Source organism: Lampris incognitus, chromosome 1 (genome assembly GCF_029633865.1).
Source record: "Lampris incognitus isolate fLamInc1 chromosome 1, fLamInc1.hap2, whole genome shotgun sequence".
In the NCBI taxonomy this organism is placed as follows: Eukaryota; Metazoa; Chordata; class Actinopteri; order Lampriformes; family Lampridae; genus Lampris; species Lampris incognitus.
The window spans coordinates 105156333-105172124 of NC_079211.1; the positions used below are offsets into that span (position 1 = coordinate 105156333).

At 44.5% G+C, this 15792-nt stretch overlaps 1 protein-coding gene across 1 annotated transcript in view; it reads right to left on the reverse strand.

Moving 5' to 3' along the window:
- Positions 1 to 3070: 3070 nt before the first annotated feature.
- fgf5 (fibroblast growth factor 5) overlaps positions 3071 to 15792 on the reverse strand; it is a 55106-nt gene continuing 42384 nt past the window's right edge. The window contains exon 3 of the mRNA XM_056278697.1: positions 3071 to 3445. Coding sequence (XP_056134672.1) covers positions 3071 to 3445 — 375 coding nt within the window. The remainder of the gene's footprint in view (positions 3446 to 15792) is intronic.

A 15792-nucleotide genomic window follows, 5' to 3' on the forward strand; every position in this document is an offset into this window, starting at 1 on the left:
TCTGTCTGCTGTGTCTGCATTTAGGTCCTCCACCTGTCTGCTCCGTTCTCATTTATGACAGTACGAACTGGTCAGTACAGACCCAGCAGACATTCATTTGCTCAGCCTGCCATATACTTGGGAGGATTTCAGTGTGCCGAGGGACATTTTCCTCAATGAAGAGCCAGTTTTCTTTATGTTCCTCAAGGCCATCTGGAGTTTGAGTTTATCCAAAAAGTGGCTATCTACCTGTGGAAATTCCATTTTTCCCCCCAATTGTACTTGGTCAATTACCCCACTCTTCCAAGCCGTCCCAGTCGCTGTTCCACCCCCTCTGCTGATTCAGGGAGGGCTGCAGACTACCACATGGCTCCTACGATACATGTGGAGTCACCAGCCGCTTCTTTTCACCTGACAGTGAGGAGTTTCACCAGGGGAACGTAGTGTGTGGGAGGCTCACGCTATCCCCCTCCCCCTCAAACAGGTGCCCCGACCGACCAGAGGAGGCGCTAGTGCAGCAGCCAGGACACATACCCACATCTGGCTTCCCACCTGCACACACAGCCAATTGTCTGTAGGGATGCCCGACCAAGCCGGAGGTAACATGGAGATTTGAACCGGCGATCCCCATGTTGGTAGGCAATGGAATAGACTACCACAAAATGGAAATTCCGTTTTAACCCTGTTCCTGATCTTGTTCCTCCCAAGACCGTCATTCCAGTCTCCCATGTTTCCCAGGGGTCTTCCAGCTCCTCCCTGGAGCAGCCAAGCAGTTCATCAGCTTGCTCCAAGCATATCTTTGGGCCTGCTAGCCAACAGTTTGATCATAATGTGCGTTTTGACCTGGAAGTAAGTGATAGCATGGATTTTCTCCCTCAGAGTAGCCATGATCGTCTCCTGTTTTGTTGAATTTACCATGAGGGCAAACAGTTTCACCATCCTATGGAAAAGCAAACATGTTTTCAGCTAAAAAAAAAAATTAATTAATGGTTTACTACTACTTTAATCAGTGGTTACTGTTTAACCTTGGCTCTGTGTGAAAACTCTGCCATGAGCTCAATGAGCTTTGAAAACAACCAACCCAACTCTGGGAAACACTGGGGCCTCCACACCTGTCTTACATTAGTCAGGACTCTTCCTGCAGCTATCTTCCTCTAATTTCAATGAGAGGAAATGTATATCAAGGTAAATGAAGTGTATCACACAATGCATCATTTTGGTACAGATATACTACCATTACCACTCAGCGTTGAATGAGTTCCAAAATTGGTAAAAATTATTTCTGTGCAAACATATCCGACTATAAATTCTGCAAGAGCTGAGGCCCTGTGATTCCTACACCGTGGTTATAATTTAAATATAAAATGCAAAATGTTTTTGCAATCAGATGGTATGAGAATCTCCACAAAAGCATTTATTATTAAGCTGCGTAGATCAGACTGCTGGCTTTACTTCGCTTGATGTCATATATCATGCAAAATTACCCTGCCACATACCTATAATGACTGATAGATTTATTTGTAGTATTCATATTGCATAAAAATCTTTTCGTACATAAGTTCTTTATAAAACATTTCAGTAGAAAAAATATGTTTTTGGAACCTGCATGAAGAACATAATAAAAAAATGACAACACAAATTTCAGAGCTATGGCGAGGAAACATCAGGATGAACATCAGGTGACTACGGCTTGTCAATAAATCATTGCACCCTCTTGAGAAATGACCCGAATGGACATGTTATCCAACCAATATGCTACATGTTGTAACTGTAAATCATCAAGTATCTGATCAAGGACTATAAACGTGTATTGGATAAAAACTTTATGGCGGCCCTATTTATGTATATCACCCCGTGAATTAACCTACAGTAAACATTTCCATTGTTTCTGTACTTTATACTGCTTTTGTATTTAATGAAGTTCTCCTTAATAGATTATGTACAACACAGTGAAAGTAAAAAGTGTAGACGTAATGACTTAAATTAAGTACATGCACAGTATTGTGTATTTTACAATACATTAGACAATGTTACACTCAAGTAAGGACACGTAAATGTTACAACAACAAAAAAAATTGCTCACCATGCAGTTGCTTTCTTGTGATTCTGTACAACTGAACCCAACTGACCCTCAAGTGATAAATAATTTTAAAAGCAGACTTCAGATTCAGCTCTGGCTAAGTTCTTTATGGGACAATATGATACAGCACTTCTGTCCTCCTCCACAGAGATGGGCAGTATTTTCCTAAGCAGCCATACCATGGCAGTCTGCCATCTGATACACCTACTGCCTGAGCCTTCTCCAAAACATGGCTCCCCTCTCAGTGGGCTTCTTTATCCCTGTGCTGTGGACTCCTCCTGGGGGAGGGGGGGATGCCTTAAGGTCATGCCTGGGGATTTTTCAGCTGACAGCTGGTTTCTAAAACGATAGTTTTGATGGACAGTTTTCTCTTTGAACCTACACAGCTGTCCCTGAGAACCTTGAGTGTCGAACCTCCTTTTGTGTTGTCAGCCATGTTTCTGGTATCATGTGGGGGGATGATTTGATGGGTAATTTGTGTTCAGATATGTGACGTGATGTGAAGACTTTGCTTGAAAGTCAGAGAGAATATTTTGGTGGTCTCAAAGCAGTGACCTGTAGAATATGGCTAATGGTAGAATTTTAGTAACCCATTTGATTGTTGAAATTGAATCGGATAACTAAACCCAGAGGGAGGGCATTAGCTATTTATGATGTAATAATTATTCGGTGTTTAACAGATCCCATTCCTAAAAAACATTTTGGCAGAGGTTTATGATGGAGAATGTCCATTATAAACTCACATAATGTTCCAAGTGGACATGGGACCATTTTAAACAGCTCACAGTTATCATCACGGCCTCAACAATGAAAAGCTTGGTGGCTGTGGGATGATTGTATCTGGCAGCCCTTTGTTTTTTGTTTGTTCATTTGTTTTTTCAAACACTTCACAGACAACTGGAATGCTTTGAATATCATGAACAGATTTGTCCCAAAAAGACATCCATTACTTGTTCATTCCGCATGTCCAATGTCTATAAAACATGTAACCTCTTGGTACCAAACCCTAACCTACCCAAATCGGTACTTTGGCCAGTACTTGACTTGAGGTTGCCTGGACGTTGGGCCTGCATGCATGTTGTTGACCTTTGACACAGGAGGTTTTGGGGGTAGTGGTGGCGGAGATTTCCGCCTCTCTTTGCTCCTGTCCGTAATGGTGAAGCCACGCTCGCTCTTGTCATGCAGGCCGACCCTGGGCAAAAAGTGGGTGGAGACGTGTTGGGATTTGACCCGTGGGCTGGAGCCCATTTTAGCCTTCCCCCTCTTGTTTAGGGCCACAAACCACTCACGACTGCTCCTGTGGTTCCTGTGGATCACTGAGGCATACGTGTTGTAGCTGTTCTCTTGGAAACGCTCCCTGAACTTACAGTCGTCTGTAAACCATTCCTGCAGAAATGAGAGGGAAAGGTGTTACATCACAAAGGGAGAATTTTTAAGGAAAAAGACCAGAGATGGGTAGTAATAGAAACAGATAGCCATAGATGTAGACAGACATATATATATATATATATATATATATATATATATATGCTATTATATTTTATTATACTATTATATATATTATTGTACTATTATATTATTAGACTAATTATAATATTATTGTACTATTCACTGTTGAAACAGGTAGCCATAGATATAAACGGAGAGAATGATACAATACAGATAGATGAAAACTAAAAATACACACACATATATATATATATATATATATATATATATATATATATATATATATATATATATATATATATAACCCAGCCGCTGAGGATGCACAAGCCAGTGCATCCTTAGTGCCGGTCCCAAGCCCGGACAAATGGGGAGGGTTGCGTCAGGAAGGGCATCCGGCGTAAAATCTTTGCCAAATCAAATATGCGGATCATAAATAAGACTTACATACCGGATCGGTCGAGGCCCGGGTTAACAACGACCGCCACCGGTACTGATAACCAGCAGGGTGTCGGTGGAAACTATGCTACTGTTGGGCGAAGGAGAAGGAGAGGGGGAAAGCATGTCCAGAGGCAGCTAGAGAGGAGGAAGGGTAGGCATGTGAAGGTGAGAGTTGGAACTTTGAATGTTGGCACTATGACTGGTAAAGGGAGAGAGCTGGCTGACATGATGGAAAGAAGAAAGGTAGGCATACTGTGTGTGCAAGAGACCAGATGGAAGGGGAGTAAGGCCAGGAGTATCGGAGGTGGCTTCAAACTCTTCTACCATGGTGTGAATGGGAGGAGTAAAGGGGTAGGGGTAATTCTGAAGGAAGAGTATGTCAAGAGCGTGCTGGAGGTGAAGAGAGTGTCAGACAGAGTGATGAGTATGAAGCTGGAAATTGAAGGTTTATTGCTGAATGTTATCAGCGCATATGCCCCGCAAGTTGGGTGTGAGATGGATGAAAAAGAAGAATTCTGGAATGAGTTGGACGACATGGTGGAGAGGGTACCCAAGGAGGAGAGAGTGGTGATTGGAGCCGACTTCAATGGACATGTTGGTGAAGGGAACGGAGGTGATGGGAAGGTATGGAGTCAAGAAGAGAAATGTGGAAGGACAGATGGTGGTGGATTTTGCGAAAAGGATGGAAATGGCTGTGGTGAATACATATTTCAAGAAGAGGGAGGAACACAGGGTGACGTACAAGAGTGGAGGAAAGTGCACACAGGTGGACTATATCTTATGTAGAAGGCGCCATCTAAAAGGGATTGGAGACTGCAAGGTGGTGACAGGGGAGAACGTAGCTAGGCAGCATCGGATGGTGGTCTGTAGGATGACTTTAGAGACCAAGAAGAGGAAGCGAGTGAAGACACAGCCGAAGATCAAATGGTGGAAGTTGAAGAAGGAAGACTGTTGTGTGGAGTTCAGGCAGGAGTTAAGACAGGCACTGGGTGGTAGTGAAGAGTTGCCAGATGGCTGGAAAACCACTGCAGAAATAGTGAGGGAGACAGCTAGGAAGGTACTTGGTGTGTCATCAGGACAGAGGAAGGAAGACAAGGAGACTTGGTGGTGGAATGAGGAAGTACAGCAAATTATACAGGGGAAAAGGTTGGCAAAGAAGAAGTGGGATAGTAAGAGAGATGAAGAAAGTAGACAGGAGTACAAGGAGATGCAGCGTAAAGCAAAGAGAGAGGTGGCAAAGGAAAAGGCGTATGGTGAGTTGTATGACAGATTAGACACTAAGGAAGGAGAAAAGGACTTGTACCGATTGGCTAGACAGAGGGACCAAGCTGCAAAGGATGTGCAGCAAGTTAGGGCGATCAAGGATAGAGATGGAAATGTGCTGACAAGCGAGGAGAGTGTGCTAAGAAGGTGGAAGGAATACTTTGAGGGGCTGATGAATGAAGAAAATGAGAGAGAGAGAAGGTTGGATGATGTAGGGATAGTGAATCAGGAAGTTCAGCGGATTAGCAAGGAGGAAGTGAGGGCAGCTATTAAGAGGATGAAGAGTGGAAAGGCAGTTGGTCCTGATGACATACCTGTGGAGGCATGGAGATGTTTAGGAGAGATGGCAGTGGAGTTTTTAACTAGATTGTTTAACACAATCCTGGAAAGTGAGAGGATGCCTGAGGAGTGGAGAAGAAGCATACTGGTACCGATTTTCAAGAACAAGGGCGATGTGCAGAACTGTAACAACTACAGAGGTATAAAGTTGATCAGCCACAGCATGAAGATTTGGGAAAGAGTAATAAAAGCTAGGTTAAGAGGAGAGGTGACGATCAGCGAGCAGCAGTATGGTTTCATGCCACAAAAGAGCACCACAGATGCGATGTTTGCTTTGAGAATGTTGATTGAGAAGTATAGAGAAGGCCAGAAAGAGTTGCATTGTGTCTTTGTAGATTTAGAGAAAGCTTATGACAGAGTGCCGAGAGAGGAGGTGTGGTATTGTATGAGGAAGTCAGGAGTTGCAGAGAAGTATGTAGGAGTGGTGCAGGATACGTATGAGGGAAGTGTGACAATGGTGAGGTGTGCGGTTGGAATGACAGATGGGTTCAAGGTGGAGGTGGGATTACATCAAGGATCGGCTCTTAGCCCTTTCTTGTTTGCAATGGTGATGGACAGGTTGACGGACAAGATCAGGCAGGAGTCTCCATGGACGATGATGTTCGCGGATGACATTGTGATCTGTAGCGAGAGTAGGGTGCAGGTTGAGGAGAGCCTGGAGAGGTGGAGGTATGCACTGGAGAGAAGAGGAATGAAAGTCAGTAGGAGCAAGACGGAATACCTATGCGTGAATGAGAGAGAGGACAGTGGAATGGTCAGGATGCAAGGAGTGGAGGTGACAAAGACATCTGAGTTTAAATACTTGGGGTCAACTGTCCAAAGTAACGGGGAGTGCAGTAGAGAGGTGAAAAAGAGAGTGCAGGCAGGTTGGAGTGGGTGGAGAAGAGTGTCAGGAGTGATTTGCGACAGAAGGGTATCAGCAAGAGTTAAAGGGAAAGTTTACAAGATGGTTGTGAGACCAGCTATGTTATATGGTTTGGAGACAGTGGCACTGACGAAAAGACAGGAGGCGGAGCTGGAGGTGGCAGAGTTGAAGATGCTAAGATTTTCACTGGGAGTAACGAAGAAGGACAGGATTAGGAACGATTATATTAGAGGGACCGCTCAGGTTGGACGGTTTGGAGACAAAGCAAGAGAGGCAAGATTGAGATGGCTTGGACATGTGTGGAGGAGAGATGCTGAGTATATTGGGAGAAGGATGCTGAATATGGAGCTGCCAGGGAAGAGGAGAAGAGGAAGGCCAAAGAGGAGGTTTATGGATGTAGTGAGGGAAGACATGCAGGTGGCTGGTGTGACAGAGGAAGACGCAGAAGACAGGAAGAAATGGAAAGGGATGATCCGCTGTGGCGACCCCTAACGGGAGCAGCCGAAAGTAGTAGTAATATATATATATATATATATATTTTTACTGTACTGTTATATATTACACTATTATGATATTCGCTATTTACAATTTTTATTTTATTTAAAACATATTTGTTATATAATAAATTTATTTTTAAAATAAATGTTTATTTTATTTTGTTATTATGCTACTATTATTACAACAACTTAGAATTTTTTATAGCGTTTTTTAAGGGACCCAAGGACACTTTACACAGAGTGGAGCAGACAAAACAAATGATACAAGGAAAAAAAAATAGCAAACATTGCCAGGTATGATAGACGTGACTAGAGACCATAGGCCTTGATGAACAGGTGAATTTTCAGGTGTTTTTTAAGTGTCCAAAGAAGTAGTGTTGCGGATCTCTGCCGGGAGAGAGGTAAAAATGATGGGGGCTGCTACACTGAAGGCTCTGTCCCCAAAAGTTTGCAGGCTAGTGTGGGGGATGGTAAGCAGGCCCGTGTGCAGACCACAGATTCCAGAAAGGACTATAGGGGTGGAGGAGGTCTGATAAGTACTGGGGGACAGGGGCATGGAGGGATTTGTAGTTGAGGAGGAAGATTTTATAGGAAATGCAGGACTTGACTGGGAGCCAGTGAAGTTGGCGAGAGTGGGGGTGATGTGCTGTCAGGGCTTGGTACGGGTGAGAACCCTGGCAGCTGAATTGTGCATATATTGACGCCTGTCCAGGGCTTTGCTGGGTACCCTGCACAGGACTTCATTGCAATAAACCAGAGGTGGGGTGATGAGGGTCTTTGCCACGGAGTCTGAGAGTGATGGCTGGAGTCTGGAGATGTTTTGGAAGTGAACGAAAGCAGATTTAGAGATGGGTTTGATGTGTGACTGGAATGAGAGAGTGGAGTCCAGAATGACACAGGTTGCAGACTTCTGGAGATGGGCAGATGGAGCAGCCGTCCACATCAAGGAGAAGATCTCTAACCTTCTGGAGCAGTGCCTTGGGAGCTACAACCATGAACTTTGTCTTATTGCTATTTAGCTTGAGTAGATTTGATGACATCCAAATTATTATTTGGTGCAGGTAGTTGACAAGAGATTTGGGGGGAGCTGAGTGGATGGTTAATGCTGAGATACAGCTCTGCATCATCAGGATAGCAGTGGAAGTTTAAACCATGGTGACACATGATCTGAAGATGGTAAAGAGGACAGGTCCAAGCAGAGAGCCTTGGGGCATGCCTTGGTTGACTGGGGCCAGGGTGGAACTAGAGTATCTGATGATGACAAACTGTTTCCTATTGGAGAGATATGACTGGAACCAGGAGCGAGCTGCACCGGTGAGGCCTAGGTATTCAGATAAGTGGTTGAGGAGGAGGATGTGGGAAACAATGTCAAAGACTGCAGCGAGGTCCAGTAGGATGAGAATACTGAGGTGGCTGGAATCGGCAGCAATGAAGAGGTCATTGGTGATTTTGATAAGGGCAGTCTCTGTGCCCTTGTGTGCTCTGTGTGTTCTAAAGACAGATTGAAGGGGTTCGTATTTGTAGAGCTCATAGTTGGACATGTGCTGATGGAGTTGGGGAGCAACTGCCCTTTCCAGGATTTTACTGAGAAAAGGAAGGTTGGGGATTGGCTGGTAGTTGGTGAGGTCATCTGGGTCCAGACCTGGCTTTTTGAGGATAGGGTTGACTGCAGCCATTTTGAAGCTGGAGGGTCCTGACCAAATTACAGAGAGGAGTTGATAATGTTCACCATGATGGGGCAGAGGGAGGGTAGATATGCCTTGACCAGGGCTGTCTACTATTATACTACTACTTATACTATTTACTATTATTAATCCAATTATTATGTTATTCTTATTATTATTATTATTACGAGTCTAGACATTCATGATTGTTACACTACCCCCTCCTTTGGGAAGCGCATCCCCGCACTTCAGCATGGTAGCTTAGGCTCGCTACCCCTTGGCTAACAGGTCAGACCCTTTAGTCGACTGGTTAGCGCAGTCTCGGGTTTGCATCCTGGCTGTGGTAGTTCCCGGCTTACCGCTGAATTCGCTACATTGATGTCAAAAGTGGGATGGTGAGACCGTGGGGGCATCGGAAGTGCATGGGCCCAGAGGCGTGAGGGAGCTGGTATGCTGAAGCACGGGGACTCACTTCCCGAAGGAGGAGGGTAGTGTAACAAGCATGAATGAGTAGACTCGCTAGCCGGTTGCCTGATGGTTTGGACCCTTTAGTTGACTGGTTAGCACAGTCGCCCGTGGTGGGGCTACCCGGTTTTGCTTCCCGGCTGCCCCCCCCGAATTCACTACATTGGTGTCAGAAGTGGGATGGTGAGACCGTGAGGCCATTGGAAGCATGTGCGCCCAGAGGTGTGAGGGAGCTGGTATGCTGAAGCGTGTGGACGCGCTTCCCAAAGGAGGGGGGCGAAGTGTAATGGCCATGAATGAGTAGACTCGCTAGCCAGTTGGCTAACGGGTCGGACCCTTTAGTTTACTGGTTAGCGCAGTCGCCCATGGTGCAGGCGATCTGGGTTCACTTCCTGGCTGCCCCCTGAATTCGCTACATGTAGATTAGTCATGGAAAATGAGAACTGTGCGAGTTTTCCTTTGATATCAAGCAGCAAAAAGTTGTAGCATGTTGAGTTAATTTGCCTTATTTCACATCACACGTCCTGGGATCAAGGACGTTGGAACTATTTTCTGGGAGGGGTTGCTGTAAATGGGGGGGGGGGTGCATGGATATCGACTATCTGCTTTTGTGACTTATAGAACATACTTCCGGCTGGGGTTTGTTAAGTTAAATCACTTTTGCCAAAATGGAAAGCAAATCCAGAAGGTGGGAGATGGAGGCGGAAATGTCGTGTGAGTTGGAGAGCGAAATTGGAAATGAAAATGAGGACATGAGAGGGTTTGAAAATAAGAAAAGGAAAAAGAATACGTCAAATTGCTCAAGCGATTCAAGTCATTCATTGAGAACAGAGGAGACATATCTCATTGGGATGAAAGCCGTGACAAGAGAAGATAGGATTTTCAAGGAACCACATGAGGTCGAAAAGTTTGTAAGGAGAGAACTTGGAGATGTACAATTGATCAGGCTAATTAGAGGTGGGATGGTTATCATTGATTGTATCTCAAAATGTCAGAAGGATGGGGGGGGTTATTGTTTCATTGTGCGAAGCACTTTGTGTTACATTTGTTTGTATGAAAAGTGCTGTACAAATAAAGTCTGATTGATTGATTGAGGCCATATGTGAGAGTTCCTCTCAGATGTTTTTGTTGTCAAGAATATGGATATGTTGCTGCAGTATACAGTGGAGTCAGAAGATGTGGGAGATATGGGGAGGACAACTGCAATGTTGAAGATTGTAAAGTTGAGAAAGTGCAAGCAAAGTGCCTGCACTGCAAGGGGAATCACGATATGGGATCAGCACAGTGTGCAAGAAAAATTAAGGAAAAGAGAGTGAATAAGATGAGAGAAGAAATGGGGTTTTCATATGTCGATGCTGCTAAGAGAATGGAGATAAATTAAGAGATGGTGGAAGAACAAAAAGAACTGCAGCAGAAAAGGAATGGAGCTGACCAGAATATCTGTGTGGACTAGAAAAGATTTTTGGCATTCCAGCTATGGTCATAATTTGCACTGCTGGAATAAAAGGGAAGTCGGAAAGAATCTAGATGGTGCTGGACACTGCCAGGAGATATTTCAATGTTTTAACATATCCGGAGAAGATCTAGATGTTACGCTTTGGGGAGGATTTGCATCAGCTTGATCTGGGTTGTAGAATAGACAATGTTGTGAATGGGATCCCTTTGGGTGTACAATCTAAATAATTAGTACAGTGAAGCTCTTGCATTTCACTAGGTAGTGGTAATGCAACATTTTGGATGCCAACTGCCAGTATTAAAAAAAAAACCAAAAAAAAAAAACGAGAAGGAGAGTGAATCTGATGGGCTTAAATTCACGACTTCCTTGGTCAACCTTCCAAGATTGACATCCTCAGATGTTGTTCGGTTCGTGGAGCAGCACACCTTCACAGCCGCCTTCAAAGCTGGAGCAAGGATATAAATTCTTTGAAAATGTTATCTACAACTATGAAGGTAAGTGGCCATCCTAGTTGATTTAAGATAACGTTATACTATCTTAACGTCAGCTAAACATCTTTAATTATCTTAGCTCGGTGTTATATGACCTTGACATTTGTTTGAATGTTAACAATAACACATTATGTAAGTGTACATTCTTTCTTTCTTTCTCGACAATTGAGGAAATTTGGTCTGCCACGGGAGCTGTTGAGCCAGTTCTACGCGGCGATCACTGAATCTGTCCTGTGCACATCCATCACAGTCTGGTTCGGAGCAGCAGCAGAACAGGATAGGAACAGACTGCAGCGAACAGTAAGGACAGCAGAAGAAAAATAAAACATTGGCACTCCCCTGTCCACCCTGCAGGACTTGTACACCTCTGGAGCCTGGACACAGGCAGGCAGAATCAGCAAAGATACCACACCCAGGACACAGTCTGTTTGGACTCCTACCCTCTGGCAAGCACTACAGGCACCAAAACCACCACACACAGGAACAGTTTTTTTTCCCACAGGCCATCTCTCTCGTAAACACTTAACAGTACGGTGCAGGAATAGACACTTATTAGGTAAATATGACGCTTTGTAAATAGCCCCTTCTGGTCAAGATTTCTCACCTACATGTGCACTACTTCTTCACACCAGGTGTGCAATACAAATGTACAATTGTAGATACACATGTAACTGCTGTATAACTGGTTGCAAATTATTGCCGTTATTGTTGTGGTTGTAACAAAGTAGGTATATAAGATAGTATGTACTTGTGAGGTTGATGGTAGGTTAAGATATAGTAATAATGACAATAATAATAATAATAATGGCTTACATTCATATAGCACTTTATCTAGATACCCAAAGCACTTCACAGAGAAAGGGGTAACCCACTTCAACTACCACCAATGTGTATGATGCACAACAGCCATTTTGCGTCAGGATGCTCACCACACATCAGCTTGAGGTGGAGAGGGAGGAATTTTTGAGCAAATTACATGGGGGATGATTAGGTGGCCAGATGGAGAGAGCCAGGTTGGGAATTTTGCCAGGACACCGGGGGACCCCCTACTCTTTGCATAATTGCCATGGAATCTTTAATGACCACAGTGAGTCAGGACCTCGGTTTTAACTCATCCAAACAAGTCTCATCCAAACAACATCTCCTACAGCACAGTGTCCCCGTCACTGCACTGGGGCATTGAATTTTTAGGGGTCCAAGCAGCGAGCTGGTGGAACCCTATTGTATTTTTTAGGATTATTATTATTTTTCTCCACTAAAAGTGTGTGAGGCTCAGCAACCGTAAGTCCTAGACCAACCAACTTTGGTACGTGGATTCCTATGGCCCCCCACTACTCAGGCACCACAAATCACCTATGTCAGCCAGATGGTGGCGCTATAACAAACGGTCATGCGTAATTCCCACACCATAAGTCAGATCAACACAAAACTGCACAGACCTATGCATCTGAATGTGCTCTACAACTTTGTTATTGGGACCACATATGTCAGCCATATAGTTTGCCCGCCATTTTGACTTGTATTAGTTTGGGCGTGGTTTCTCAGCTAAAAGTGTCTGAGGATCAGCAACCATAAGTCCTAGACCAACCAAATTTGGTAGGTGGATGCATACGGCCCCCCACTACTCTGGCACTACACATCACCCATGTCAGCCAGATGGTGGCGCTATAACAAAGGGTCATGCTTAAAAGGCCATAACTCCCACAGCATAAGTCAGATCAACACAGAACTTAATCGACCCATGCATCTCAATATGATCAACAACTTTACCTATGTCAGTCATATAGTTTGCTCGCTATTTTGACTTATTTGGTGTGGAAGCGCTGAAGCTCTACATACCACACGCCAGGACACCTGGGTTTAACGACATACTTTTTCTTTTTACGGCAGTCGGCTAGGACGCAAGAAATCAGACACCGTCTGGTCCAGTTTTGGAAACTCTGGCACATGTTTCTGAAGCAATGGAAGTGTTACGACATTTTAAAAAATTATGGTAATCGTCTAGGACACAGGCGACCCAAGTAATCTGACATTGTCATATCTAGTTGTTTCTGCAAAATTCTTCCCTAAAAGTGTCTGGGCAGCAAAAACTATACGTTGCACAGACACCAAACTTGGTAGGTAGGTTCCAGACCTGTTAACGATCTTACAGTAGAGATATTACCTTGACACACCTCTAGGGGGCGCTATAATAAGCACATTTACTTTTGGGTCATATCTCGGGCTCTCTATGGAATTTTTGCGAAAGCTCCCGAATCTAACGCACTCATTTGCGCCAATTTCGCCTACCAAATTTTCCCACCATGAAAGTAAAATGAACTTGTCTGAGGCTTTTCATCCGATTCGCATAAAATTTGGTATGCGTCATCTCATACCAAACGAATTTTGATATGTCATTCCATTTCGAAGTAACACGTAAATCAAAATTTAAGGTGTGGCCCATATTATTCTACTGCCTATATCTAGTGATGTGATAGTCCCAATTTAATGAACCTTGTCACGCACAATCGCCACAACATTCTTTGGAAGCATGCCAAATTTTGTGAAATTTCGTCCATAGGGGGCGCTACAACTGACACATATCAATATCTCAAAAACCGCTTAATCAAAAAATCTGAAATTTGGTATACTTATACTTGGACCCATTTGGCTACATTGCCTAAAGTGCTGATTGGCTGGATTATCAAAATGGCTGCCAAACAGCCAATCAAAATTCAGCAGCTAATATCTGCTAGTGTGAATGGCCAATCTTCATGAAACTTGATAGTGTGGTGACCCACATCTATATATCGAGAGACATTCACCTAAGAGGACGGTGTACCTTTAAGGGAAGAGGCGAGGGGTCAGATAATGCACTTCCGCTTCACAGTCAGTTCAGTGTCGTTGTCAGATGTATGACATGCTAAGTTGGAGCTAGTAAACTACCTCGACTACGTCTACTCTCACGTCTCCTGTCTCGTTGTTTTCTAACTCCACATTGGTGACCCCGACGTGATCGAACTACTAATACAAGTATGTCTGACAACGAAGACGCCGGGAATAATGCTGCCGCGGTACTCGCTCCCGACGCCGGTGCTAACAACATGGCTATTGCTAACGCTAGCATTTACGCCGCTACTGTGAAGCTACCCGACTTTTGGCAGCATAATCCACGGCCGTGGTTTCAACATGTGGAAGCCCAGTTCAAGCTGAGAGGGATAACGCAGGATGCAACGCAGTACTTCCACGTAGTGGCGGCGTTAGACGCATCGACAACGGCGCGAGCAATGACACTGTTGGAAGCTCCGCCAGCTGCTGGCAAGTACGATGCTATAAAGACATTCCTCCTGAAACTATTTGAACTGTCGGAGCTGGAGAAGGCAGACCGTTTACTGTCCCCGAATGGCCTCGGCGACGGCAAACCGTCTGAGTTAATGGAAAAAATGCTGTCTGCTGGGATCGGCTGATCCGGCCTTTCTTTTCAAACACATTTTTCTGAGGCAGCTCCCCGCATCTGTACGCACAGCACTGGCCAGTTCTCCTCTCGCCGCCTCCAAGGACTACCGTTCTCTGGCTGCTGAAGCAGACAGGGTTTTCCTGGCCAACCGGCAACAGTTTGTGCATGCCCTGCTACCCCACCGATATATAGATGTGGCTCACCACAATAGGCTTATTCTTTGTGGCCCATAGAAGCCACGTACCAAATATTAAACAGATCAGAGACATGGCGGCTGCAATACTGCTTGGACCCCATTAATCGCCGCTTGCGGCTATATTTTTTATTTTATTTTTTAGGACCAGCGGGAAGACTGCCCCCTACTGGCCCACCAACACCACTTCCAGCAGTGGTGTATACTTCAATTCAATTCAATTCAATTTTATTGTCATTAAAAACAATGTGCAAGCACATGTTAAAAATGAAATGAGGGCTGTGGCTTCACCAATCAGTGCAATACAGACACAGACAAACACAGCAAACACAGTATAAGATATACACATATGAAGACCAAAGCTAAAAAGAAGTTAAAAGAGCTGGAGTACAAAATATTTTAAAATATCTACAGACATTCAGTGGGTAGCCAGGCTCAGGTGGGCAACAGCTTGTGGAAAGAAGCTGTTTTCGAGCCTGGTAGTGCGGGCTCTGAGGCTCCTGTAGCGCCTCTCAGAGCGCAGGGGAGAGAACAGTCCATGGTTGGGGTGGGTGGGATCTCTGCTGATGCTCAGACCCCTTCGAAGGTAGCGTTTGTGATAAATGTCTTTTATGGCTGGGAGCTGGGTACCGGCGATGTGCTGGGCCGCCTTGACGATCCGCTGCAGAGCTTTCTGGTCTACTGAGGTGCAGTTGCCGTACCACACTGAGGTGCAGATGGTCAGGATGCTCTCTATTGTGCAGTGGTAGAAGTTGGTGAGAATTTTGGGGGGTAGACGGGCGCTCCTCAGCCTGTACTTGTTGTACATAAGATAATATAGTGTAATATAGGGGGAGTATATAGCATTGTATATGGGCATGATGGGTTGTGGAGTTGTGGTATGGTATAGAGTATAGTGTATGGGCAATATAGTATATAAGCAATGTGGTATAATATTTGGGCATAGATTGCTTACTCAACCGTAACAGAACTCTGTATAGTAGTGACATACCTGTTGTGCATGCATGCTTGCCTGCAATGTCCTGCTGTTGTTACATTTATTTATTTTTTGTTTTCTCTTATCTTTTTCTGTCTGAGTGATGTCTACAATTGCTAGAAGCTGCTGTGTCAAATTCCTCGTGTGCATACACACTTGGCCAATAAAGTTGATTCTGATTCTGATACAAGCCTTGTAGTG